Source organism: Callorhinchus milii, unplaced genomic scaffold (assembly GCF_018977255.1).
Source record: "Callorhinchus milii isolate IMCB2004 unplaced genomic scaffold, IMCB_Cmil_1.0 Scaffold2, whole genome shotgun sequence".
Lineage (NCBI taxonomy): Eukaryota > Metazoa > Chordata > Chondrichthyes > Chimaeriformes > Callorhinchidae > Callorhinchus > Callorhinchus milii.
The window spans coordinates 836047-862330 of record NW_024704743.1 but is presented as its reverse complement, the minus strand read 5'-3'; the positions used below and the strand labels follow the sequence as shown (position 1 = coordinate 862330).

The window sequence follows — 26284 nt, the reverse complement described above, 5'->3', positions numbered from 1 at the left end:
TCTGGCACCTCCCTAACTCCGCGAGCTCCTCGCTTCCCCCAATCCACCACCCGGTCAGCGGGCTCCTGCTCGTCCCTCGCACCCCCCTCTGCCCCCACCATCAGAGATCTCGCTTTCAGCCACTACCTCCTGAAACTCTGGGACGCTCTCCCACAATCCCTCCTCCTGCCCCCACCCACTCTCTACCCTTTCTCGAGTCCCGCCTAAAAACTTTCTTGTTCGACCGCGCTTACAGCCACCTCCCCCCCACCTCCGGCTCGGAGCCAGGCTCCGCCACCGTTAAGCGCTCTGAGACGCTGTCCTGTGTGGAGGGCGCTGTATAAGTGTAAGTGATTGCTGCTGGTGTGGTTGTAGAGCGACAATCTCTTCAGTTCGGGGCGAATCTTTGACCTGGACTCGCGTTTACCCTGAAGCAGTTTAATCAAAGAGACTGACCCAGGTTCATCTCATTCTCCTCTTCATCCATGGGAATGATGTGAGTTCTTGGCCAATACTCCAGCAAGGCCTGAAGGAGAAGCCCTCCCAGGTTCACTGTAACACACAGGCAATCAGTCGAGTCACGGTTTAAGATATTCCTTTAAAAATAATTGAATCGATTCACCTCGGATTCAAATTCATCGTTAAGTGAAGAGATTTGAAATCCTCAAATTATTTTATTCACCGAGAGAGAGATTTGGACAAAGAACAATAAAAATAATCCTTGCATTTGGTACAGCGCCTTGTCACGGCGTGGATACAGGATACACTGTGAAGTGTGGCGACTGTATATTTTGTGGGCGAAACGCGGCAGCCAATTGCGCACAGCGGTGTACAATGCGGCAAACTTTTCCCTGGTTCTATTGGTAAGCTTAAACCCAACGGGGAAGGATGCAGACCACCCCGACAAACACAGCAACCATAAACAACTATCAATTGATCTGGATATATTCAGTGGACAGAGTAAAGGACAAAGATACGCTACCTCACAGTGCCAAGAGGGTATCATTTCCCCCCAAAAAACAGTTAGCTCGAAAGAGCAGAAAAGACTTGCCGGGTGTCAGCCCGGCTCTCGTCTACGAATCATAACCTGGGCCGACAGAAAATATTTCCACACGTTTCTGTCGATCCTGTCTGCCTGTTACAGTGGATATTAAACAGACCAAGGAACTGCCTGCCCGAAAACAGAAGGGAGTCTGACCAACAGACTCCCAGATAAAAATTGCTCATTCACTTCATGATGATTCGTGGGATAATAACGTGGGCAAATTGGCTGACTCCAACATACAGTCACTACACCTTAGTAAAATACTGTGAAGCGCCTTGAGACGTTCTCGCAATGCGAAAAGATGCTCTGTTATGTGCAAGGATTATTTCTCAGGTCATTGTGCGCTGCACGGCACGGGACTGGACCAATTCAATGCGACGAGCGTCACCTCTGCTCCGGGTTTGTAAGGAAATCCGCACTCGTCACACATGTTCTGTTTTACCTGACAAAAGGCCGAAAGTAAAAGCGCGAGAGAATCTAAAAGAAAGATAAGCCGTAGAAGCAGCTTAAGGAAACAATCAAGATATAGATTTTTCAGATAATGAAAAGGCCTCAGATCAAACGATAAATTACACGCGTTCGGCTAAAGTGTCAACTATTTGACAACAGGTTGGCTTTATTGGTGAACTTCTGAACTCCAGTGCAGCAGAAGATCAGTCTTGCTCCCACGCGCATCAGTGTCGGGGTTATTTATAATGAAAGGCTGCGTGTTAGCCCGGCAGATTGAACAACCGCAAACATAATAAATCGCTTGCCAGTACAAGCAGAGAGCGATCGAATGAGTTCTCATTACCTCTCAAATGTCCTCGGTCAACATAACAAAAAAAACTCGCTCCTTCACTGGGTCAAGCTCAGTTGACGTGGCGCACTCTGGGAACATGACTGCCATATTTCAAGGTGATTCCTCTTGCGAGAAAATCTATACAACAATTTAAACAGCCAGGGCAATGAACTCAAAGTATAGATTTTTTTTGTGTGTGTGTGTGTGTGTGCGCGCGTGTGTACGTGCGCCTCGAAAGAGAGGCGAGTTTCTGAGCTTGCTGCAGTCCCGAAATGATTCGCTGGCAATAAAAGTGTGACAGCGACAAAGCCAAATGAAAGGAATCACCCCGAGCGGAACCGCAGGGTCGTAATAATAATCCTTTCATTCGATACGGCGCCTTATCACGTCTTGGAGACGTCTCAAAGCGCTTCGCCAAATGTACTGTAAAGCAAAGGCAACTACAGAATTGACTGCATATTTTTTTGGTGAGCGAAACGCGGCGGCCAATTGCGCACAGCGGCGTCCCCACAAACAGTCGTGGATTGAAGTGACCAAATAAATTTTTTTTGTTGTTGGAAGGAATTATCACCCCCGGAAAAGCGATCCGCCAATCGACAAACAACCGGGTGCCTACTGGATAAACAGAGGCAGGCGCGTGTGTGTGTGGAGTAAGGAAACTTGCCCAATGTTTCGCCTTGCCCCCCTGGGAATCGAACCCGGGTCCTCCCGCTTGCGAGGCGAGGGCTCTAAATGGTAAGCTACAGGACTCCTTGCAGGATATGTTGTCATATACAGCATTCTTGGAGCCAACTAAGAAAAAAAGGAACTCTCCTGTTCTCTGGCAAACACGCTCTGCAAATGCTGAAAGCCTCGGTCACGCCCGACCTGTAACCACTAATTTGGAACTCGACAGCAGCCGATTGTTGTAGAGGTTTCCTAAAAGGCCAATTAAAGGGGAATTTGATCTTAACAACGTAGCTTTGGTGCACAAGAGAGCGGTAATGCAACAACTGATCAATTGTTCAGCCCTGAGACGCTGGAACATTCTTCCTCTAGCTCTCCGCCTTGCCCACACCTTCCTCATCTGCAGGTCGCGCCTGAAGACCTTTACCTCCCACCCTCACTGCCCCCCACCCCGGCTCAGCATCAGGCTCCGCCACTGCTGCTGTTGTCCACACAATTAATTCAACTCGAATGCCTTGAAACTGAATTTACTGTTTGGTTTGAGTCTGCTGGTGAGCTTACTGATCTGAGCGTCAAGTACCGTATATCTTTTGTGACTCATTTAACATTGCCTCTCAACCTACAGTAGTAAGACACTGAAACTACACTTCCCGTTCTGCAGTCACAACATCTTAGGATTGGCGAAGACGGAGAACTAAGGGCTAAATTATTGATTGGGGATTGGTGCTATAGGGAGAGATTGGAGAGGTGGACTCGATGGATGATCGTACTGAAATTTTCGTGATGCTAAAAGGTCTAGAAAAACTGGACTCCAATACCTTTTTGTTATGTTTAAGAGGTCACTCATAAGGGGGACATGTCTGCCAACCTTATCTGCCCATCTACCCGAGAGGCGTGATGGGCGCTATATGATTTAAGCTCTTGTCGTTGATGTCCAGGTAGGACCACCACACCACCGGTTAGGTTAACCCCGGAAAGCGATCCGCCAATCGATTAACAACTGGGTCGATTACGTACTGTTGGGTAAACAGAGACGTGTGGAGTAAGGAAACTTGCCTAAGGTTTCGCTCTGCCCGGGAACTGAATACCAGGTCCTCTCGTTTGCGAGGGGAGCGCTCTTACTAAATCGCTAAGGGATCCACAATTTCATGGAGTTAAACTGGACATTTATTGCTTCTTCGAAAGTGATAGGAATCTTCAAAGAGCAAAGGAGGCCAAAAATCACAAAAGCACCATTCGGGCTTGGAAATCAAAGCAAAGGCAACTACAGAAACCTGGAACCCACACAACAGGAAGCTGGCGCTATCCCAGAGCACTTTCTAATTGCCATTAAACAAGACGGTGACCAGACTCTGAGCATTAATGGCCTGTAAATTAAAAGCAAATTAACAAAAGATCCTCGGAAAATTGCAGTGTCATGTTTTAGGTGGTGCCATGAAAGGAAAAAAAACCACATGGTTAATTATTCATCTGTGCCACGGCTCAATAACAATGGTCTCCCTCTAAAAGGCCAACACTATTACAATAATATAACCCTCTTCGATGTAGCGCTTTGACGTGTCGTTGAGACGTCTCAAAGCGCTTCACACAATATACTGTAAAGTGAATTGATTGTGTGTTTTGTGAGAGGAACTTTATCACTCCAATGCTTTCATACCCCGCTTGACAAAAATCGACACGCGATTTGAGCAAAATGTCACACTGAACACCGTACCCAGAGCTCTTCAGTACAGACAACGGCCCAAAGGAAGCAGCTCGATTTTTGGGTCACGACTACTCTGTGGCCTCCAATCGCTTTAAACTGTACACGCGGAAGCCCAAAGTCTGATTTATGCCTGTGCTACCTTCCGCACCACCTTCTCAGAGCAGCTGCATTTTGGGCAATGAACATTGGCCCTGTCAGCTTGACCTATGAATATTTATTGCTTATTACAATGGACAATACCACAGCTTGCCTTTATATAGCGTCTTTCACCCAGGATCGCGTTGCGAGCACTGCTCAATGGCGGGGTTGGACACTGGGTGGGTGGGTTGGGGGGGGGGGCGGGTTTCACTACTTCAAAATGAGGGCACAGTTAGCCCAGAGGTCATAGCCCCAGTGAAGGGCGTGCAGACTGCTCCCCCTCTCCACCCCACCCCCCACCACAGGGACATAGGAACAGGAGTAGGTCATTCAGCCCCTCTAACCTGTTCCGCCACTCTATTACAACACGGCTGATCTGTACCTCAACTCCATTTACCCGCCTTTTCTCCATATCCCCTGATCCCCCCCAACTTGACAAATGTTTACCCACCTCCGTCTTGACAATGTGAAGAGCAATTTACTCTGCAAGTAACAACAACAACAACTAATGACACTTGCATAGCGTCCTTCACATCGGAAAGACGTCCCAGGGCGCTGGACAGTCAGGGGTTTCTGGGACCCGAGCTGGGAGTTGGGGTCAGGAGGGGTGGAGGGTGGTGGGGTGGGGTGGGGGTGGGTAGGTGTGGGAGATTGGCCAAAGAGGAAGGTCTTTAGACGCGATTTGAAGGATGCAATGGGGGGGGGGTTGCGGGGAGTGAGGTAGAAGGATTGCAGCCCCTCATCCTAACTGTCAAACTCGTGCTGAGAAGTTTACTAGATAACATACATCCTAAGTGAGGTTCAGCCTTACCATTAGCCACTTACATTTTGGATCAGAGCCATCCGGGCTGGAGAATCCGGCATCCTTAGCCGACACCCAGGCCGCAAAGCAGTCGCTCTCGTCTAAAGTGATTGTCAACATCTGTCAGGAAATAAAAAAAAACATGGAGACACAGGTCTGAGCACTGGAGCTATCAGATCAGCAGTGCTCACGAGACGGTTTTGCTTGCGTGTGTGTATATATAAAAAAAAGGAATTTTTTGTTCAGGATATATCTTGGCTGCTGGGTTTCCCGGGAATCCACGGGACATCGTTTCTCAATACACTTGTCGCTGTGACTCCAAAGCCTATCAATCATGTGCAGTGAACTTCATCGCCGTACAAGGGGCTGGAGCGTGACCTCACTTATCAACATCGATAGCAGCTGCCGACAGAAATGCAGAATAATGCTCCCGCACTCAACTGAACGACCGTCCGTGAGGATTGCCTTTAAAAGAAACGACGGAACGAACTCGAGAGCGGATCCGAGTCCGGTTCTGGTGGATTGCAATGCTGCTTAAGTCCCCCGGAACTACTTAGCAGCTCATGTCAACGCCTCAGTTAGACCACCACTGCTTTGTAATCATCCCCCGCTGGCTCTCTGACCCTCATGGTAACCCATCGTCAAGCTCAAGAGCAGACAAACTAAATAGCGACGAGTTACACACATACGCCCATTCCACATTCCCTGTGCCTCGCCCCCCGCCCCCCCCTCCCCCACCCGCCCTTTGCCTCCTTCAAGGCGCGACTTAAGACCCTCCTCTCTGACTGTGCCTTTGGGCACCCTCCTATCCTCCCTGCCCTCGAACCGCCCTTAACCCAACCCCGCGCCCCCCACTCCAATAAGGTCCTAATCCCTGACACTGTCCAGCGCCTTGGGACGTCCTCGCGACTTGAAAGGCGCTGAGTCAATGTCATTTTGCGTCGTACTGTGTAAGGTTTACACTTGTCTGGGATGTAATGCACGCCTTCTCCTCAGCGGGGAGCACTCGGCTTACCTAACCGTGGAGAATCTTAAGTGCAGGTTGGCAAGCGCTGAGGCTTGGGGACTTGAGAGAGTGCATTGGGGGCATCGCTGGAGTCTAACATGTTAACATTATCCAGCATTATGAAGACACTGGCAAGCTTCCCACTGCTGGTCTAGAGTCCCAGGATCGAGTCTGGCTGGAGACTACTGCTGAGGAGCTATTCCACTTGGTCTGACTCCAGCAGTACTTAGAGCTTCCCTTCTCCCTAAAGTCACATTATAAAATTAAAATTTCTTTGTGCCACAACCAGCTGGCACAGTCTGCCCTATGAACTCCCTCCACGTTTCCAATGGAAATGCATCCTCCTGGATTCTATTATTTTTTTCCGACTAGATTAAGAGCATTTTTTGAAATCATCGAACTGCATAAATTTCATTCTTATAATCACCTGCAGGCCTTGGAGTGGCTTCTCCCCAGGGTAGAAAAGATAATCCTTTTCCAAGATCAGTTCTGAAATGCTTATAGGGATTCTCGGTCAACTGATAAGGCAGAAAACGACAGCACAGGACCCAGCTTACCCCTGTTTTCAGATCCACAGAGAACCAGTTTGGCACGTACACCATTTTGAATCGTTTTTTGATTTCTTCTTCAAACTCGACTTTTCCAAGGTCTTCTACTTTGCAAGCCTGTCAGTGAAGACACATGCTGGTAAAAAGCACTCCAACATCCCAACTCAATAAGACTTCCTAGTCATAAAGCAACGGAAGGAATTTGGATTGAAGCAGCATTCGAAACGAAACCATTGCATCGTCCGTTAAGGGCCCAGCACGTCTCTCACACCTTGGGTCAGAAGGTTGTAGGTCCCACTTAAGGACGTTGAACTTACAGACTCGGCTAACACTCCAATGCAGTGCATCGCCAGTGCCTTGGGATGTCCTCCCCACGTGAAAGGTGCTACACAAATGTACTTTGTTGTCTAAGGTGACGTCCTTCCAATGAGACCTGAAACCGAGGTCTTGCCTTGCCTTTGCGAAAAAAAAAACTTGCCTCCACCACTCTCTGACCCCAACCTGTAGTTCGGGAGCAGGTTCAACCCCTCATTGTTCAGCGCCTTGGGATGTCCTCCCGACATGAAAGGCACTACATAAATGCAATTTGTTGTTGTTGTTGTCTACCTGCTCAGTTGAATCTTAAAGATCTTGTGGCACTTTTTTATATACTTCCTATTGTTTGAGGGACACTGCTATGTGCAATTTGGTTACCAAAATACATAGTCACTACACTTCACAGGATGAAGCTACAAGCTTTGATTAGTTGGGCATCAGCAACCACAATACCAGGGTCCCTGTGCTGAAATATCCTTGGACTCAGTGGCTTCAGAATGGGAAGCATTGACCCAACGCATACTTTGCGTGGAGTCCTGTAGCTCAGTGGTTAGAGCACTCGCCTTGCAAGCGAGACACCTGGGTTTAATTCCCGGCAGGTCAGGGCGAAACCTTGGGTAAGTTTCCTTACTGCACACGCCTAATAATAACCCCTCCAAAAAACGAAGCAATAATTAACTGGTCATCTTCAATCCACGACTGTTTGTGGGGACGCTGCTGTGTCCAATTGGCTGCCGCGTTTTGCCCACAAAATGTAGTCAATTCATTTTGCGGTATATTCTGTGAAGCGCTTTGAGACGTCTCGAAGACGTGATAAGGGGCTGTATCAAATGCGAAGATTATTATTATTATTATTGTTTATTGACCAAGTCAATAAATCCATCATAAAATCATTCAGGAGCTCAAACACAAAACCAACGTACATTTGTCTCGTGCCTTTTCGTGTAAAATAAGTCTCAAAAGAATCAAATCAATGCTCTTCACAAAGCCCTGACTGAAATCTGCACTCACCTTCAGCACGTCCCAAAATGCCACGTTGTTGTTTGTATCTTTGGTGACAATGTGCCTCTTGTCATTCAGGATGTTACACTGGATAATGCTCGCACCCCCTACGAGAGAGGGGAAACAGAAAAGTAAGCAGCAACACATGCTAGCATCGACAATAACCACTTGCATTATATTGCACCTTTCATGCAGGGAAGCAACTCAGAGCTGAACTGGCCCCAAGGTGACCTGCCTGGCAAAGGAACATCGGAATCGAGCCAGCCCTCTGTGACGGTCTCTGGTCCCCGGTTCCTGAGCCAGGAGGGGCCGCAGTGTCCCAGGGCACTCACGGCTGATGGCCGCCCAGCCCGGCCCTGGCTCATCCATCGGCAGGACCTGGAAGGGCCGACCAGTCACTGGGGGCAGGGAATCCTCCCCCTCAGCTCCTGTTAACCCCACAGCCAAAGCCCTAACTAACTAACTAACTAATGGGGAGGGTGGTCCTAGCTGGACAAGCAGCGGGAAAAGTTTGGCCAGACAGGAATATCAATGGCCGTGCTATGTGTGGTTTTAGCTGGTTAGATTCCAGCAGTTACCTCCAACGCACACTCTGGGCTCCCCCCAAGCCTTGGCTCTTGCCAACCTGCGCCTAATACTTTACGGAATTAGGTAAGCAGGGGGCGTCCCTCCAGGGAGAGAGCGCGGGATCATGAAGCAGGCCGGTATTCATGGAGGTCACAGAGATAGGGTAGTATGAGATTACAAAGATAAAGCAGGGTGAGGCAGTGGAAAGATTTAAAGGTGAAATCTGATCCCATCATTTACAGTTTTATTGCAAAACCAATAAATATTAATGTAGAACACAATGGAAATACTTAATCGCGATTAAAGTATGTGTACCTTTGATTACTTGCTCTGGCTGTGTGCAAAGAGGACTTAAGGGGACATTGCCGTCATTGTCGTAGTCCCCAGATGCCCTGAAGTTGTGAATACCTTTCATAGACTGAAAAAAAAGAGTTTGGTCAGTTGTAAAAGTGCTAATATAGATTGTATTGTAACTGTTAAATAAGACTAGTCGGGGCTTTCATCACTGCGTGTTTTGAAACCCCTGCATGTTGTGACACTGTTCTGACACTGTTCTTCAGTACAAGAAAAGGATTTTCACTAAAACTGGAGATCTTGCTCCCAAAACAACGAACAAGAGGGATAGGAACCCAGGAGAAGTTTTGAAGTATACATGCGCGTACAGAGAACACTCGTCTGCATGCACGCACCCAGGCACGTACACACACACAAACGTTTAAGCTTGGACTCCATGTTTTACTTGGGAGAATAAATTGCAAACCAGATCGCATCACAAAGCACTTGTTGATAAGGAGACTGAGGCAGTGTCGATCGAACGTCGTGCGATAGCACTTGACAGCAAGCACGTACCCGATTACCAGTGGACTGAATTTCAGGGGAATCCCACTACCGTATCTACAAACTACATCTACAGACTGCATCGCCTGTCCGGGAGAAATTGAATCGTGAGCAAATGACGAGCGTGCATTTCAAGCTGCGGCTTTAGATGTATAAACGCTAAAACCGTTACTTTACCCATTTATTCACTGACGACTTGGTGGTTGACACCCAGATAGCTGGAGCGGGGTCAGCTGATCTGTCGAGCTCCATCTGCCGATGAAAACAAGAGCGACGTATTAACAGGACAACCGGGACAAAATCAACTGAACCCAAGAGCACAGATACTTCCTTCCTAAATATCGTTCCCTAACCGCAAAATTATGACAGGGATTGCGGTCGCAAACACACTGGACTTGAGTCTCATGCTTTTGTTTCCTGGCTGATTGTGTGCACGCGTAAACGTGCATTGTGCAGTCTGCACCGATAGCAAACAAAACAAACTTGTATCTGAATTACTTCAACATCCTGCTCGCCAGACTTCCCAGCTCTTCCCTGCACTGAAGACAATCTAAAACTCCCAAACCCTGGTGGATGTCCTCTCCTAAACCAGGCTCCGCGAGCCTATCACCTCCATCCTTATATTCTGTGAAGCACTTTGAGATGTCTCAAAGATGTGTTAAGGCGCTATATCAAATGCAAGTGCTCTGGGATGCTACCCTGAGTGAGCGGTGCTGTGTAAATGCAAGTTGTTGCTGTATTAAATCTCGACTGAATGTCGCTTTATTCAGAACAAATGGGGAGATAGGGGAGAATACCTCTTCACTCCGATTGAGGGATCCAAAACAAGGGGACTTTCCAGGCTCAGGAACTGGACTACTGAGACTGTGACAGAGATTGACTCGATCACTGAGAGAGAAATTAAGGGCACATTAGATCTTTCCAATGCGCGCTACTTTCATTAATAGAACTTCCCTCCTGGTCATTTGCATACTGGGAACAGAATGCAACTCGGCCATTTCCCTCACCCTGACATACTAATGTTTTGTATGCTTGGAAATAATAATAATAATAATCCTTGCATTTGATATAGCGCCTTATTATGTCTTCCGAGACGTCTCAAAGCGCTTCACAGAATATACTGTAAAGTGAATTGACTGTGGGCGAAACGCGGAAGCCAATTGCACACAGCAGTGTCTCCCACAAACAGTCGTGGATTGAGTGACTAAATTATTCCTATTATTTTTTTAAAGGGACTGTTACCTCCAGAAAGTGATCTGCCAATCGACTAACAACCAGATTCCTCCTTATTGCTAGGTAAACAGAGGTGTGTGGTGTAAAGAAACTTGCCCAACATTTTGTCGTGCCTGGGAATCAAACCCGGGTCCTCTCGCTTGCGAGGCGAGTGTTCTGACCGCTGAGCTACAGGACTGAGCTACAGAAATGAACCATGGAATGTGACCAGAATGACACATGTACATCGTCATCTTAGCAGGAGGTCTGATCCTATCATACCTTGAGAACTGGTGCTTTTTCCTCACAAATCAGCACTCGGATGTCTGGGTTCCGCAGGTCGGTGCAGTAGATCTTTCGGTCTCGCCCTCCAGAGTAGACATGAGTAAAGGCTTCGTTGACCTGTAGAGCCCAAACTCCCTCGTCGTGGACCCTGTACGTTGCTATGCACCTTTGCTGCCCCAACGACCATAGCCGGATGGTTCCATCTGAGCTGCCTGACAAACACTAACAGGGAGACAAAACGGCGTCAAGAAATAGAATGGAAAGGGGGAGAAAAAAAAGGCAATGAACTTAGGAATTAAAACTAATACTTACAGTGATACCGCACGGGAACAGGAAATTTGTCCCAATTAGTCGGTGCCGGTGTTTACACTCTACCCCCCTCCTAATTCCTGCTCCCTCGTGTATGGATTAACTTTTCTCTTCAATACATTGATGCCATTTGCTTCAACGATCAGCAAGTTCCACATTCTCACCACCCTCTGCACGAAGAAGTTCCCCCTTAATTCCTCATTAGACCTATGTCTTAGCTAGCTTATATTTGTGGCCTCTAGTTCTGGACTCACATTTGACACAGCGCCTTATCATTTTCGAGACGTCTCAAAGCGCTTCACAGGATATACTGTAAAGTGAATCGACTGTATATTTTGTGGGCGATTCCTAAAGCGTAGGGCAACCCTTACGACCAAATTGTTAACGGTTGTTAACCACCCTCTGTGTAAATCCATTCTCTCAGCTCACACAGGCTTGCTGTGCATCCCCAGAACTCTCCATCATTGGTCGCTGTGCCTACAGCCACGATGCTACTAACTAACCTTTAGAACTCCCTGCCTCAATCCCACCGCCTCTTTATCTGCCTTTAAATCCCACGTGAAGATCTGCTTCTTCAACCAACTCTAAGGTCACCTCCCTCTCCTCATAGACCAACCCTGCCACGGTGCAGCGCTCGAAGCCGCTATCCGGCGCGAAGGGCACCGCGTCAATGCAAGTTGTTGTACTTCCTCGGTCTGTCTCAACAACGTCTTGAACTACCCTTAACCTGTGATCATTTGTGCTGCTGCTTTGGTGACCCTGGAAGTATTTTTGTGCGTTTCTCGCACTTCTCTACCTCTGTCCTTTTACAGTTTGTCCACTTTGAAGGCTTATCGTCGTCACAATGTGTCATGGCTGGATTTCAGGCTGGAATGAAACAAGTGAAATGTGCAATACCTGTGTTCCGTCTCTGTTCAACAGGAGTGCCTTCACGTTGTCTGTGTGTCCCTTAAGTTTCATCAGTTTTGCGCATGTCCTGGGGTCCCACACTCTCAAAACCTGTCAGCAAATAATCCCAGAAATCATCAACAACAACCTCACTTATAAAATACCCTCCACACAGGGCAGAGTCTCAGAGTGCTTAACAGTGGCGGAGCCTGACTCCGAGCTGTGGGGGGGGTGGCGGGCGGGCGGGGGGGGGCAGGTGGCCATAAGCACGGTCGAAGAAGTTTTCAGGTGGGACTTGAGAGAGGGGGCAAAGTTAAGGGACTGAGGGAGAGTGTTCCAGAGTTTGGGGGCGCAGTGGCTGAAAGCGCGACCTCCGATGGTGGGGCAGAGGGGGCGAGGGACGAGCAGGAGGCGGGTGCCAGTCGAGCGGAGGCGTTGGATTGGGGAGTGAGGAGGTCGGAGAGGGAGGTAGGGAGGTGCCAGAGAGTGAATGGATTTGAACACGAGTGTGAAGTCGATCCGTCTCCGGTGATGGGAATCACCGAATAATAATCCTTGCATTTGATACAGCGCCTTATCACGTAGTTGAGACGTCTCAAAGCGCTTCACAGATTATACTGTAAAGTCAATTGATTGTGTATTTTTCGAGTGAAACGCAGGCAGCTAATTGTGCACAGCAGCGTCCCACAAACAGTTGTGGATTGAGTGACCCCAATTTTTTTTAAAAGGGCTTATTATCCCCAGAAAGCGATCTGCCAATCGACCATCAACTGGGTTCCTGCCTGCTGAGAGGCAAACAGAAGTGTGTGGAGTAAGGAAACTTGCCTAAGGTTTCGCTCTACCCGGGAATCGAGCCCGGGTCCTCTCACTCGCAAGGACAGTGCTCTAATTAATAAGCTCTAGCTCATGTGTATTGGGACTAATGGCACCTACACATAAACAGATTAGGTATCTCGTCTCAGAATAGCAGCAGATTTTGGGTTGATTTTATAATCTTAAATTTGATCAACCAACTTCTGAGGAGATATTGCAATAGAAAAACCCTTCAGGAAGATAATCAAGAAAGTAAAGAGGTTTTGGAAAGGTGTTGAAATCATAGCAGATGAAAGACAAAGCTAATCCTTGCCAGTCATTTCATTTCACACAGCTTGACTCAAACAAAAGCTCCTTTTTTGTTTCAAGGCTCTGCTGACAGAGACGTCATGAAGAGAACTGTGTCCCTGAACAAGATGTAAAACTCTGCCTTCAGAAAGGCTAAGAGTATGATTAGTTCTGTCAGTCAAGAAAGAAAATGGCACATTTCAAGTAGGAAGCTCAATAATGTGGAGATTGCTTTTCTAACGAAGTTCTTTTTTAGATTCAATTAGCCTCCAAAAAGAAAACTCAGATTACCATGATCAATAACAACTATCAAGCACCACACTATAATGCAGCTGGTTCATCTTAGCAGGTCATGACGTAAATGTCAAGACGCATTTTAAGGCAGGTTATGGAAGTGTGTGTGTGTGCGTGGTCGGGGGGGGGGGGGGGAAGGAGAAAGAGAAAGAAACAATAAGATTTTCTTCTCAATTATAAATTACTAGATAAGGAGGGGCTGCAGTATCCCAGGGCACTCACTGCTGATGGCAGCACAGCCCGGCCTGGCTCATCGGCAGGACCTGGAAGGGCACACCAGTCACTGGGGGCAGGGAATCCTCCCCCTCAGCTCCTGTTAACCCCGCAGCCAAAGCCCTAACTAACTAACGGGGAGGGTGGTCCTAGGCTGGACAAGCAGCGGGAAAGCTTGGCCAGACAGTGCTCTCGATGGCCGAGCTGTGTGTGGGTTTAGCTGGTTAGACTCCAGCAGTTACCCCAACGCGCACTCTGGGCTCCCCCCCTTGCCACCTCTCCGACCTACTATCTCCCATGTACCTGCCCGTACCCTCCGTCCCTCTGGCTCCGGTCTGCTCCACATCCCCCGCCCCAACCGCCCTACCATCGGTGGCCTTCAGCCTCTCAGCCCCGAGGCTCTGGAACTCCATCCCCCAGTGCCTTCGCCGCTTCCTCCCTTTCCTCCTTCAAGTCTGGTCTGAAGACCTTTCTCTTCAGCCGTGCCTTCAGCTCCCCTCTCAACTCTCTACCCCCTCCTCGCTCCCTCCCTTCCCTCCCCTCCCCTCACCCTGACCATTCCCCCCCTGCTCGGGTCCCGACCCAACTGTCCAGCGCCTTGGGACGTCCTCCCGATGTGAAAGGCGCTCAATAAATGCAATCTTGTTGTTGAATCTTGTTGTTGCCAACCCGCCCTAATGCTTTCCGGAATTAGGTAAACAGTGTGCCTCCCTCCAGGGAGAGAGCGAGAGCGCATTCCATTCCAACAATCTATCTCTGCGGTTTCCATGTGTAGGTGGGACGCACGGAAACATCAGCTTGGTTTGGGGACTTAAGCGACGCTAACGGGTTTCCGTGTGCGGCAGGCACCCGGCTTGGCAAAAAAAATAAGGTTCTCACCTTTTCAGTGGATCCAGAAACTATTACTGTTCCCATCTGGTTCATGGCAAGGCTGTAGATGGAGTCTTTGTTCCCACTCAATGATGATGCTGTTACAGAAAAAGAGGCTAACAGTAATGACAGTAATAACAGTGAAACGATTTCAAAGCAAAAACTTCCTCCTCCCCCCCCCCCAACCTGAATGATATATTCGGGTGGGGGGGGGGGGAATCCACACCCTTTAAAATGCAGAGCACGAGAAAGGAAGCTTTGCTGTTTTGTTGAACGTACACAGGAAGGTTTATTACACCAAAAACTCGACTCGATCTCAATGTAACGGATGAACAAGCAGTCAAATGTCAGCCAACACGACGCATCAGAAGCTCATTTTGACAAGAGAAAGAAATTGCATTTTTATTGTGCCTGAGACGTCAAAACGTCTCAAAGAGTATCACAGTCATTATTGCTGCCTGTCGCGGCCGTTCTTTGTAGGCAAATGGCACATTGTTTTACACACAATGATATCCCACAAACAGGCATGAAGTGAATAGCAATTAGTCTGTGGGGGAGGAGGGGGTGGGGGGTGGTGGGGAAGGAAATGGTTGGCCATTGGACACAGGGGGGAAAAAAAAATCTCTTTTCAAACGGCGATAACAATCATACGTATACGGACCTCTTGGCAGTTTGGTTTGGAGACTTCTAAGCACGGGTGTCAGGTATAAAAACTTTAAAGAAACATTTTGGGAGCATTAGCGGCAACAGTTTGGCTTTGATTCAAAATCCCAACCGCAGGGATAAAAGGATAAAAGTCCTTTACTAACAACTTTTTTTTTTTGAAGGATTATTATCGCCGGGAAAGCAATCCGCCAATTGACTAACAATCGGGTTGCTATTTTACTGCTAGGTAAACAGAGCTGGGCGGAGTAAGGAAACTTGGCCCCAACATTTCGCCCCGTCCGGGAATCGCTTTGAGCACTTTGAGACATCTAGAAGATGTGAAAAAAAGCACTAAATCCAATGGATTATTTAACTGCACTTCCAGACCACCAGCACATTTGCTCCATCTTTTAGATGCACTAGGAAGGAAGGACAAGTGATTATAACCCTTCGCAGCCCCTAAATCTGGAGTCCCGTAACTCAGTGGTTAAGAGCACTCTCATCGCCAGCGAAAGGACCTGGGTTCGATTCCCGGGCAAGTTTTCTTACTCCACAGGCTTCTGTTTACCGAGCAGTAAGTATAGAACCTGGTTGTTAGTCTGTTGGCGGATCGCTTTCTGGGGGAAATAATCCCTCCTAAAAAAAAGGAGGGTGTTCCCTGGTATCCTAATGAATGCTTATCCCTAATCAGAATTCACCACAGAAAAATAAATGATTATCTGCCTCATCATTCTTATTATTAATTATTCCTCATTATTATCGAGATGCTGATGGTGCAAATTTGCTGTTGACTTTTTACTCTGTAACGAGTTACGACACTTCAAAGTAAGTGAAAACTGCTTCACAACTCTCTACAAATTACGTTTGCAGTTCCTGATCATGTAGAAATGTTCAAAAGTGTGAACCACAACTTGCATTTGTGTTGGGTAGTATCCCAAGGCGCTTGATGATAATGTGCTGCAAGCATTAATATGTAGACTCCCATTAATATATAGGATTTGAAAGCTAGATTGACCCATCATTTTAGCATTGTGAAGTACTGTAAATCTACCTGGGTTCGATTCCCAGACCGGGCGAAACATTGGGCATGTTTCCTTACCCCACACACCTCCGTTTACCGAGCAGTAAGTAGGAACCCGATTGTTAGTCGATTGGGGGAATCGCTTTTCCGGGGATAATAATTCTTCAAAAACAAACAATAATAATTTGGTCACTCAATCCACGACTGTTTGTGGGGACGCTTCTGTGCGCAATTGGCTGCTGCGTTTCGCCCACAAAATATGAAGTCAATTCACTTTACAGTATATTTTGTGAAGTGCTTCGAGACGTCTCGAAGACGTGAAAAGATCTAATATCAAATGCAAAGATTATTATCGATTATTATTATTATTTTGAAGACTGGTATATGACCTCTCAGTTCTATGTAACATGAAACCTCAATCACTTTAGTTTACATTTCAAATCCAATTTCTCCTCTCCCAAACACACACACACACATTTACAATCAGACTTACTGGTGACAGTGTTATTTGAGGCTGTCAGTGCTGTGAGAGTATTTACATCCCAGAGGAAAATCTGCCTGTCCAGTCCTGCTGAAGCCACCAACTCTTTATCTTTCGCATAAGCTAGTGCCTTCACGTAATCCTATGCCAGGGAATGAAAGAGAAAGACTTAGGCTTCGATCAGTTTGAAAATAAAACTTCACACAACCCACAAGTATATTCCAGTCTACCATAAGCTATCCACCTTTCTTCAGGCTGTTTGCCATCAATATCAATGCTTTCACTGCACAAGATTGCAGACGTTCAAAATTTATATTGATCGGATGTGAACATGGGAACTAGAGGAGGCTATTTAATCCATTGATAACTCCCCGTTTCTATCTGTCAACCAGACGTATTAATAAGGCTGATCTCAACAACTGGAAAACTGATGGAATCAATCACTTTACAGTGTATTCTGTGAAGCGCTTCGAGGCATCTCAAAGACCTGATAAGGTGCAATGTGGAGAAATGTAAAGCACTTCACATGGGGATAAAAAATCCTAGAAAGGACTATTATTTGAACGGAAGGAAAATAATATGTATGGAAAATAAAAAGGATATGGGGGTCCTGATTGACAATAAATTGAAGCTCTCCCAACAATACGCTGTGGCAGTGAGTAAAGCAAACCAGATGTTGTGATATAGCAAAAGATCAATAGAAAGCCAAAATAATCCTGCCACTGTATAAACCATTGGTGAGACCGTATTTAAAGTACTATGCACAGTTCTGGTCGCCGCAGTACAAAATGGATATTGGAGAAATGGAGAAGATACAGAGGAGGGCAACCAGAATGATTGAGGGAATGGAGGGACTGGACTGTGAGGAGCCACTCAGTAAATTGGACATATTCACGCTGGAAAAGAGGAGATTGAGAGGCGACATGATTGCTGTCTTTAAGATTGTAAAGAGGCGAAACAATCTGGATCATGACGGGCTGTTCCAACTTGTCCAGTTGGAAACCAGAGGCCACGGCCGGCGATGGAAGGGGGTGAATTCAGAACGAATCTACGCAAGCTCTATTTCAGTGAACGAACCTGTGGAACAGGCTCCCTCGGGAGACGGTTGAAGCAGGAAATGTTGATTCTTTCAAACACAGCTTAGATTAGATTTATTTTAATTATGGGATATAGTACAAAGGGAGTTTGGGACATATGTGAAGGTGACAGCAGGAAGGTGGAAGGCGAATTAGATGGATCTCGGTCTTTCTTCGACTAGCATTTCTTATGTTCCTATGTTATGTTCTTATATCAAATTCAAGGATTATCAGTATAATAACAGTGGAAAGCTTTGTGAACCTTACATCCAAAGTTGCCTAGATCTTCCAAGCATATATTAATGCGACCTAATGATCCGGAAGTTGTCCATTTTAGCGTGAAAAGCAAGTCAAAGTGAGCTGACTGTGCATACTGGCTGTTAATGCACTGCATCATTAGTCAATTTGCGCTGTATTGAAGCAAGTCATTGTAGGGCTGCACTGTATTTACTATCGAGAAGCACAGAAATGTACGACACGGTGGAAGGCCATCAGCTCATTTTTGCTTAGTGTTGGCTCCAAGTAGCAGCCAACCATCCTAATCTCAATTCCCTGCTGCTTCCCTACACCGAATACTGTGCGCAATTGGTTGCCGCGTTTCACCCACAGAACAAACACTCACTCCACTTTACAATCTATTCTGTGAAGCGCTTTGAGACATCTGAACGACGTGATAAGGCGCTAGATCAAAAGCAAGCATTATTCTTATTGTTAATACTTTTTCCTTAACATGTCCCTGTCCAGTTCTTTTTTTTAAATCCACTTTTCCCAGACAACCGTGAGAATAATGTTAGTAACAACTCAAGGGTCATAAAAAAAATATCCATCGGGACGGCTGATTTGAAAGTCAAGCCAATAATTGTCTATAATAAATACAGCAGTTTCCTGAAACTATTAAAACTTTCATTCTTCCAGTTAACAGTATTTAAACGGCAAAACAAGTATAAATGATTGGCACATCCCGCTCATTAGTTTCACAAAATACGGCAATTGGGAGTGGACATTGAACGTGCATAGGACCATAAAATAGGAGGAGACTATCCAGATGACTAAGCTTGTTTGTTCTGCCTCTTTATCAGATCATGGCCGTTCTCTTAATCCCATTCTCTTGTCTCTTCTCCAAATCCCCTGATGTCTCTCCTCCAAGCATCTATCGACCACCCTTTTAAATTGATGGCATATCGTCATTAAACGCTTGAATCACTCCTAATTTCAACAGGATACTCTCTCATTAACAGAGAAATTTAATACCACACAAATCTGGTGGCTGGCAATGGCGGGGGGCGGGGGGGGGTGGGGGGGAGGGGAAGCAAACATTTGTATGATGCTGAGAAATACAATGATTTAGTCTTCCTTGAGTTTACTCCTCTCCCCTGCCGTCCAAGCACCTGAAACGGTTTGACTCTCTTTCCTGTTCTACTAGAGTACAAATCCACGGTTGCTATTTGATACGTCTCAAGTAGCTATTAATCATGCGCGAGGCTTGGCAGGGAGTGTTGGCCGTCTAGTTGGCATCAGAGCTGAGCCGTTTTCCGTCCTCACCTGACATGGCATCTTCCAGGGGCGGTGGGTGGTGGTGTGGGAGTGTGTGTGTGTGTGTCTAGAAGTACGAAACCTGTCTGAGCCTCTTTCCTAATGTGCTGAGGCCCCAATTACTTCACCCCAACTGACGCGGAATGTCTTTACTTTCTCACTAGGCTATCAAGAAGTGGTCCATTCTCATTCTTATACTAACCGGCATTCCTTCACTCAGCTCCCTTTAATATGTTTCCCTATTTGGCACTGATTTCAAGATCCTCACCCTCGTTTTCAAATCCCTTCGTGCCCTGGTTCCTCTCTACCTCCCCGACCTGCTTACCACCCCCCCACCCAACTACCCGTTGCTTCCCCTCGACTGGCTCCAGCCTCCTGCTTGTCCCTCATGCCCTCCCTTCCACCATTTCAGCCCAAAACTCTGGAACACTCTCCCTCAATCTTCCCCCCCCTCTTGTCCCCTTCCTTCCCCATCTTCAGGTCGAAGCCGATTCTCTCCGACCGTGCCTACGGTCACCTCTCCCTTCCCCCTCGGAGTCGTGCTCTGCCGCTGATAAGCGCTTTGGGACCCTTCCCCGTGTGAGGGGCGCTGTGTAAATACAGGTCATTGTTGCATTACCGATGAAACTGACGATTACCTTATGAGTCCGCAACGTAGACATACAGAATCCTTTGTGAGCATTCCACACTTTCACTGTAGTGTCAGATGATGCGGATATTACTGCAAAAAACACAAAAAGGTCATTTTGAACACCACAACATTCGGCAAATAATTTAGAATTTATTCAATCAAATGCGCTGAGGATCTTTCACGGGATCCTTTTCACCGATCTTTCATCTCCCGCCGTCTGGAGGTGAACACAATGTCTCCTCGGAGCTCTCCAGGCTCCAAGGGGACATGCCTGGCAATGGAATGTCGGTATTGAGCCCCCCCCCCCCCCCCCCACCCCTCGCCCCACCTACATCTGTGCCAGTCTCTAGTCTGGTTCCTGAGCCAGGAGGGGCTGCAGTATTCCAGGGCACTCACTGCTGCGGACAGCACAGACCGGCCTGGCTCATCGGCAGGACCTGGAACTGGGGGCAGGGAATCCTCTCCTTCAGTTCCTGTTAACCCCGCAGCCAAAGCCCTAACTAACTAACTAACGGGGAGGGGGGTCGTAGCTGGACAAGCATTGGGAAAGCTTGGCCAGACAGCGCTCTCGATGGCCGAGCTGTGTGTGGGTTTAGCTGGTTAGATTCTAGCAGTTACCCCAACGCACACTCTTGGCTCCCCCCCCACCCCCCACAAGCCTTGGCTCCCGCCAACCTGCGTCTAATACTCTCCGGAATTAGGTAAACACTATGTGTCCCTCCAGAGAGAGAGAGAGAGAGAGAGAGCATTCCATTCCAATAAATATCTCCAGGGAATTTCCATGTGTAGGTGGAATGCGTGGAATTCTCAGTTTGGTTTAGAAACTCTTAAGCACGGTGATGTGTCTCACCACGTGTCAGACACCCAGTTGACTGAAGAAGTCTTTATTCTGCCAAGATATTACATACGAATATATATACAAAATACAGTTAATCCACTTTATATACTGTGAAGTGCTCAGAGATGTGATCAATAAAAAATAAATGATACATAAACAATAAATGATGAATGACGTGATATATACATATGGGTGTGTAGTACACATAAATCGCTTTCCTGTGGTAATGTTCCATTAAAAAAACAATTTGGTCATTCAATCGATGACTGTTTGTGGAACACTACTGTGCGAATATACTGTAAAGTTAATTGACTTCGCAGTATATTCTGTGAAGCGCTTTGAGATGTCTCAAAGACGTGATAAGACGCTATATCAAATGCAAGAATTATTATTTTATTATACCAAATCCAAGGATTATTTATTATTTATATATTCCGTACCAAATTCTTGTAGGAGTCCTTGCTTTTATTTTTTACTGGCCAGTTAGTAGCTTGACTGGATACTTTCTGTGAATAAAATGTGTCTACCCTTTCTCGTCAATCAATATAATACTCCCAGTGGAGTTCTACAAGCACATTAACTAGACTTTTTCTAAAGGACTAAAAGCAATCTAAAAGGAATTATGGATAAGAGGTTTCCAAATGAAGATTGAATTTATTATACAAAAGTCTGAACCCTGTTTGCGGCTGTATCAGCCTTCTCTACCTGCAGTCCCACTTTTAATAAACAATGTATTTGAACTTCACATCCCTCTGTTCCTCCACTGCGCTGATAAAGCTATCACTCACTCTCAATATCTCATCAGAACACAGGAACAAGAGGAGGTCATTCAGCCTCTCGAGCCTGGCCCGCCATTCACGACTGATCTGGACCTCAACTCCAATTACTGACAGAAGTCTCAGTGACAGGAGCTGAAGTTGATGCAAAAAACTGTGCATAAGCATACAGTGTTATAGTCTGGGACACGACATGTCAAGTGACTGCCAGGATAGTGGAAAGTGAATGAGATGGGCTTTGGTCTTATTTCGCCAGAAAATTCTTATGTTCTTAATGCAGATTGAAGAGGAGACCTGGCAGAGGTGTTCAGGATTATGAAAGGATTTAATAGGGTGAATGTTGATAGGCTGTTTCCGTTTGTTGATGAGCCCGTCAGGACATAAATCTAAGCGAGTTAGTGGTAGATCTATTAGGGAGTTTAGGAGTAAGTTCTTCGTGCCGAAGGTGGCGAGACTGTGAAACTTACTGTTGGAAGCTGCGGTGAAAGCAATAGAAAATGTATTAAAGAGAAAACCTGATGCATACATGACAGAGAAGGGAATAGAGGGGTTTAGATGAGAGGAGGATTAGGAAGGGGTTCTTGTGGGGTTTAAACACTGGTGTGGACTAGTTGGGCTGAATGGCCTGTTTCGAGTGGCCTATATAGCGCCTTTCGTGTCAGGAGGATGTCCCAAGACGCTGAGTCCCAAGTATCCTTCTTGTAACACAATCACTGAAATGTACTATTTAATGATATTTATTTTACTCACGGGTCTTTCCATTGCAGCACAACACCACGTCGTTCACCCAGTCCGTGTGGTGTTCCATAGAGGCAATGTAAGGGTCTTGCTGCAGGAAGGAAACACACAATCACAGGTGTTAAAAACATCTCGTCTTGATCAACCCTCCGTGTCCACCTTATTTCGAACCTGTTTATATCAACAATATACTCTTAAATGACTATCTTTTTGAATAAAATAAGTACATAAGAACATAAGAATTGCTAGACGAAAGAAGAACAAGATCCACCTTCCACCAACAAGTTTGCCTTCCACCACCGCTTGCACATGTCATGTGCCCCAAACCATAACCTGCATCCCATGATATTATTGACTAACAGAAATCTATCTCATTTGTTCTTGAAAGAATCAACACTTTTGATTGTTAATACATAGAATACATGTTGTTAAAAACATGTCAATACAGTAAATGGTACTGAAATTGCAATCATAGTAGATGAAATATTTGTAAATAAATCTTACAGCTAATCTAATGACAGTATTGTATATGAAATACATGTAAATAAATCAGTCAGCAATTTATAAGATCAGTGCATGTGCCTGCGTTGTTGTTTTGATTATGCTGCTCATGTCGATAAAATTCAAATGGTCCCCAACATGTCGACATAGATAGGTGGGACTGTAATAGAATCTGCATTGTTTCTGCAATTTGCACTTGCATAGCACCTTTCAGGTTAAGATACATGTCTCAAAGCACTTTACTGGGGAACACTCTGCAGGGAGGAAAGGAGGTAGAATTCAAGCCAAAGGTTCGACCACTAATGGTGGGATGGCGGGAGTGAGGAAGAAACAGCAGATCAGATGCGAAACAGCATAGGGCAGGAGAATAGGGCTGAAGAAGACTGTCCAATCCAGGAGTCCCTACGACTCGCCCCTTTCAAGGTCTGCCTCAAGACCTTCCCCTTTGAATGCGCCTTCGATCACTGTAAAGTAAGATTGTTTAGTAATTGGACTGTTCCAATAACAGTAAACCAATAATAATCGGACCACAGGAGCTTAATAACCAATAAAATGTATTACAAAGTTATACAATATTCCCAATGCTTGATTCTAAAGGAGTCGTACCAGTAACCCTGTAGAAGCTTCCAGGAACAAATAACGCTGGAGAGAAGAACTGGGGAGAAAAACTTCTTATAAACAATCTCGTTATCAGTACCACTCTATCTAAAAGCAGAAAGTGTGAACACGGGTAGGATGGTCATCTCTGTCAACAGATTTATAAGCAGCTCGAAATGTGAAATTTCTCTCTCGACTGTACAATTGGATAATGTGTGAAAAGCTTGGGTGGAAAATTACACTGTACGCATCAATCTGCTGACAGTAAACATCACACGTGACTGGTGGAAGGTTATTGCAAAAACAACATGTCCTTTTGGTTTATTACATTATAAATTAAATTAGCCATGAAACTATGATTAGGGATCCAAGCAAAGGGATGGTTTAATATATACTGTTGCAAAGCCTGATAGAAAATCATAGAAACTGCAGAGGCTCTCAGAGCAAGCTGTACTTTCAACCCCACTGCCCCAACTATTCCAGGACCCTTTAATAATAATCCTTGCATTTTCATATAACGCCTCATCAGGTCGTCAACACAGAATATACTATAAAGTGTATCTGTTTAGCTGTACATTTTGTGGGTGAAACTCAGCAGCGTTATGGATTGAGAGACCAAATTATTTATTTATGAAGGGATAATTACCCCCTGAAAAAGCAGCCCAATCAACAAACAACCGGGTTCTTGCTTGCTGCTAGGTAAACATAGGTGTGTGGAGTAAAGAAACTTGCCTAAGGTTTCTCCCCGCCCCGGGAATCGAACCCGGGTCATGCTACCATACGGGCCTCCAATTCAAGCCTCCATCTTGCATGCAGGTAGGTGACCGTAGGCACGGTTGAAGAGGAAAGTCTTCAGGTGCGACCCGGAGATGGGGAAGGACGGAGCAAGGCTGAGGGATAGAAGAGTGTCCCAGATGTTTGGGGCTGAAAGTCTGGCCACCAATGGTGGAACGGAGGAGGGCACAAGGAACAAGGCACAAAGACCTGGTAATATGACTCTTAGCTTACCGATATTTTCAGAACAGATTCTAAATATATGATAGAATTTCAAGTTCTCAAATTCCTACTTTGTCAGAAACAGAGCGTTGTTGAATTAGAACCCCCCCCCCCCCCACCCCCTACCCACCCACCTTGTGTTGGTTGACACTCCATATCCTGATGATGGAATCTCGACCGGCTGTAAACAGCCTGTTTAATGTTGGATCAAGCTGAAGTGCATTCACCCCGTTGCGATTATATTTCTCTACTTCATCTCGAATGACGTAAGACACCTAAAATTGAAAGAAAAAAAAACTGTGAGTAAGTTGGCCACACGTTCAAAGGCATAATAATAATAACAGCAAATCACATTTACGCAGCGCCTTTCACGTCAGGAGGACGTCCCAAGGCGCTGGACATCCAGGGATCCGCACCCGAGCTGGTGATTGGGATCAGGAAGGGGGTGGGGGGTGGAGAGGGTAGGGGTAGGAAGGTGACCGAAGGCACGGTCGAAGAGGAGGGTCTTGAGACACACCTTGAAGGAGGCAAGGGAGGGTGGGGTGAGGCGGAGGGACTGTGGGATGGAGATCCAGAGGGTGGGGGCAGAGAGGCTGAACTTCAACAGTAAGCCAACACCTAAAAAGAGTGCAGCACAGCCACTGCCAACATTTTGAGGTGCACTGAGATGGAGCGATTTCCTCTTTTGAAAGCTGGGAGTTGAATGCAAAAGAAAGTGGTCGATAACAATCCTCACATTCGATATAAGTGCATTTCACATCAGGGGGACGTCTCAAAGCACTTCACTGGATTTCCTGTAAAGCGTAGTGACTGGCAAGTACTGCTGGTCACACCAATAGATTAGTCACTACACTTCACATTAAAGTGCACACTTTACAGTAGAGTGTAGTGGTGCATTGGTGGTGATTGCCGCACAGAACAATCCTTTTTTTGATCTCTTAGAATCATTATTACTCTGTCCCTTCATATTTCTGTCTCTGTGCAACGGCTGCATTTCTATTTCCCAGAGTCTCTTCCCTTTCCTCCGCAGCCCCTTATGTGCGAACGAGCAACTGGTAACAAGAGGAAGCGGTTGTAGATTCAGTAAACACCCGACTGACCGCGGGAGGCAGATAATTGAGCGTGTGTGAGGCGGGCAATCACACGAGCAATGATGGGCGACAGCCAAGGACACAGAGATTCTCGAGTGGGAAACAAATGGTGAAAATGGGCTGATGGGTGGTCTCTTGTTTTTGCACAGTAAGCACAGACACTGATGCAAACAGCTCCCGATGGCAGTGCAAAGGTTTAACCCATTAAGCACTCGGCAAACTGTAATTCAGTGAGGACGCAGCCTATCTTCTTAGGTTTCAGAGTGGGAGTCCTGTAGCGTATTGGTGAAAGCAAGCGAGAGGACCCGGGTTGGGTTCCCGGACTGGGCGAAACCTTTAGGCAAGTTTCCTTACTCAATTGCCTGCCCTGTTTCGGACGCAAAGTCGATTCAATTTACAGTATATCCCGAGAAGCGCTTTCAGACGTCTCAATGTGATAAGGCGCCATATCAAATACAAGGATTATTATTATTAATTTCTTTTCAATGAAAACGATCCTGAATTTTTAAAAAGGTCGGTTTCTCTCTTCTCCACACCCCCCCCCCACCCCCACGCACCCCCACCACTCACTCCTTCGAATACGAATCCTTGCTTTGGATACGGCAAACAGCAAAGCGTCTCAAAAACGCTTCACGGGAAATTGCTGTCAAACGTAGCAGCTGTGCCAATTTGTGCACGGCAAGACTCTACAAGCAATCATGAAGTGAATGACGATTTAGTCTGTATTGTTGACCAGGATGTTGAAAGAAACTCGCTTCTCTTCTGACGGCAAATACAGATTTTCTTTGAAATCAAAC

At 46.3% G+C, this 26284-nt stretch overlaps 1 protein-coding gene across 2 annotated transcripts in view; it reads right to left on the bottom strand.

Moving 5' to 3' along the window:
• The window catches only part of LOC103188290 (WD repeat-containing protein 48), a 28753-nt gene extending 4090 nt beyond the window's left edge, over positions 1-24663 (bottom strand). Inside the window, exons 1-13 of one of the 2 annotated variants that reach the window (XM_042332119.1) lie at positions 24531-24663; positions 22315-22393; positions 19958-20040; positions 16723-16852; positions 14573-14679; positions 12095-12196; positions 10886-11110; positions 9569-9643; positions 8870-8972; positions 7997-8094; positions 6680-6787; positions 5140-5236; positions 436-531 (exon numbers count right to left, since the gene is read on the bottom strand). In XM_042332119.1, the coding sequence (XP_042188053.1) occupies positions 436-531; positions 5140-5236; positions 6680-6787; positions 7997-8094; positions 8870-8972; positions 9569-9643; positions 10886-11110; positions 12095-12196; positions 14573-14679; positions 16723-16852; positions 19958-20040; positions 22315-22372 (1282 nt within the window). In that variant the 5' untranslated portion in view covers positions 22373-22393; positions 24531-24663. The remainder of the gene's footprint in view (positions 1-435; positions 532-5139; positions 5237-6679; positions 6788-7996; positions 8095-8869; positions 8973-9568; positions 9644-10885; positions 11111-12094; positions 12197-14572; positions 14680-16722; positions 16853-19957; positions 20041-22314; positions 22394-24530) is intronic. The other variant, XM_042332120.1, reaches the window with a different exon arrangement.
• Positions 24664-26284: the final 1621 nt, after the last annotated feature.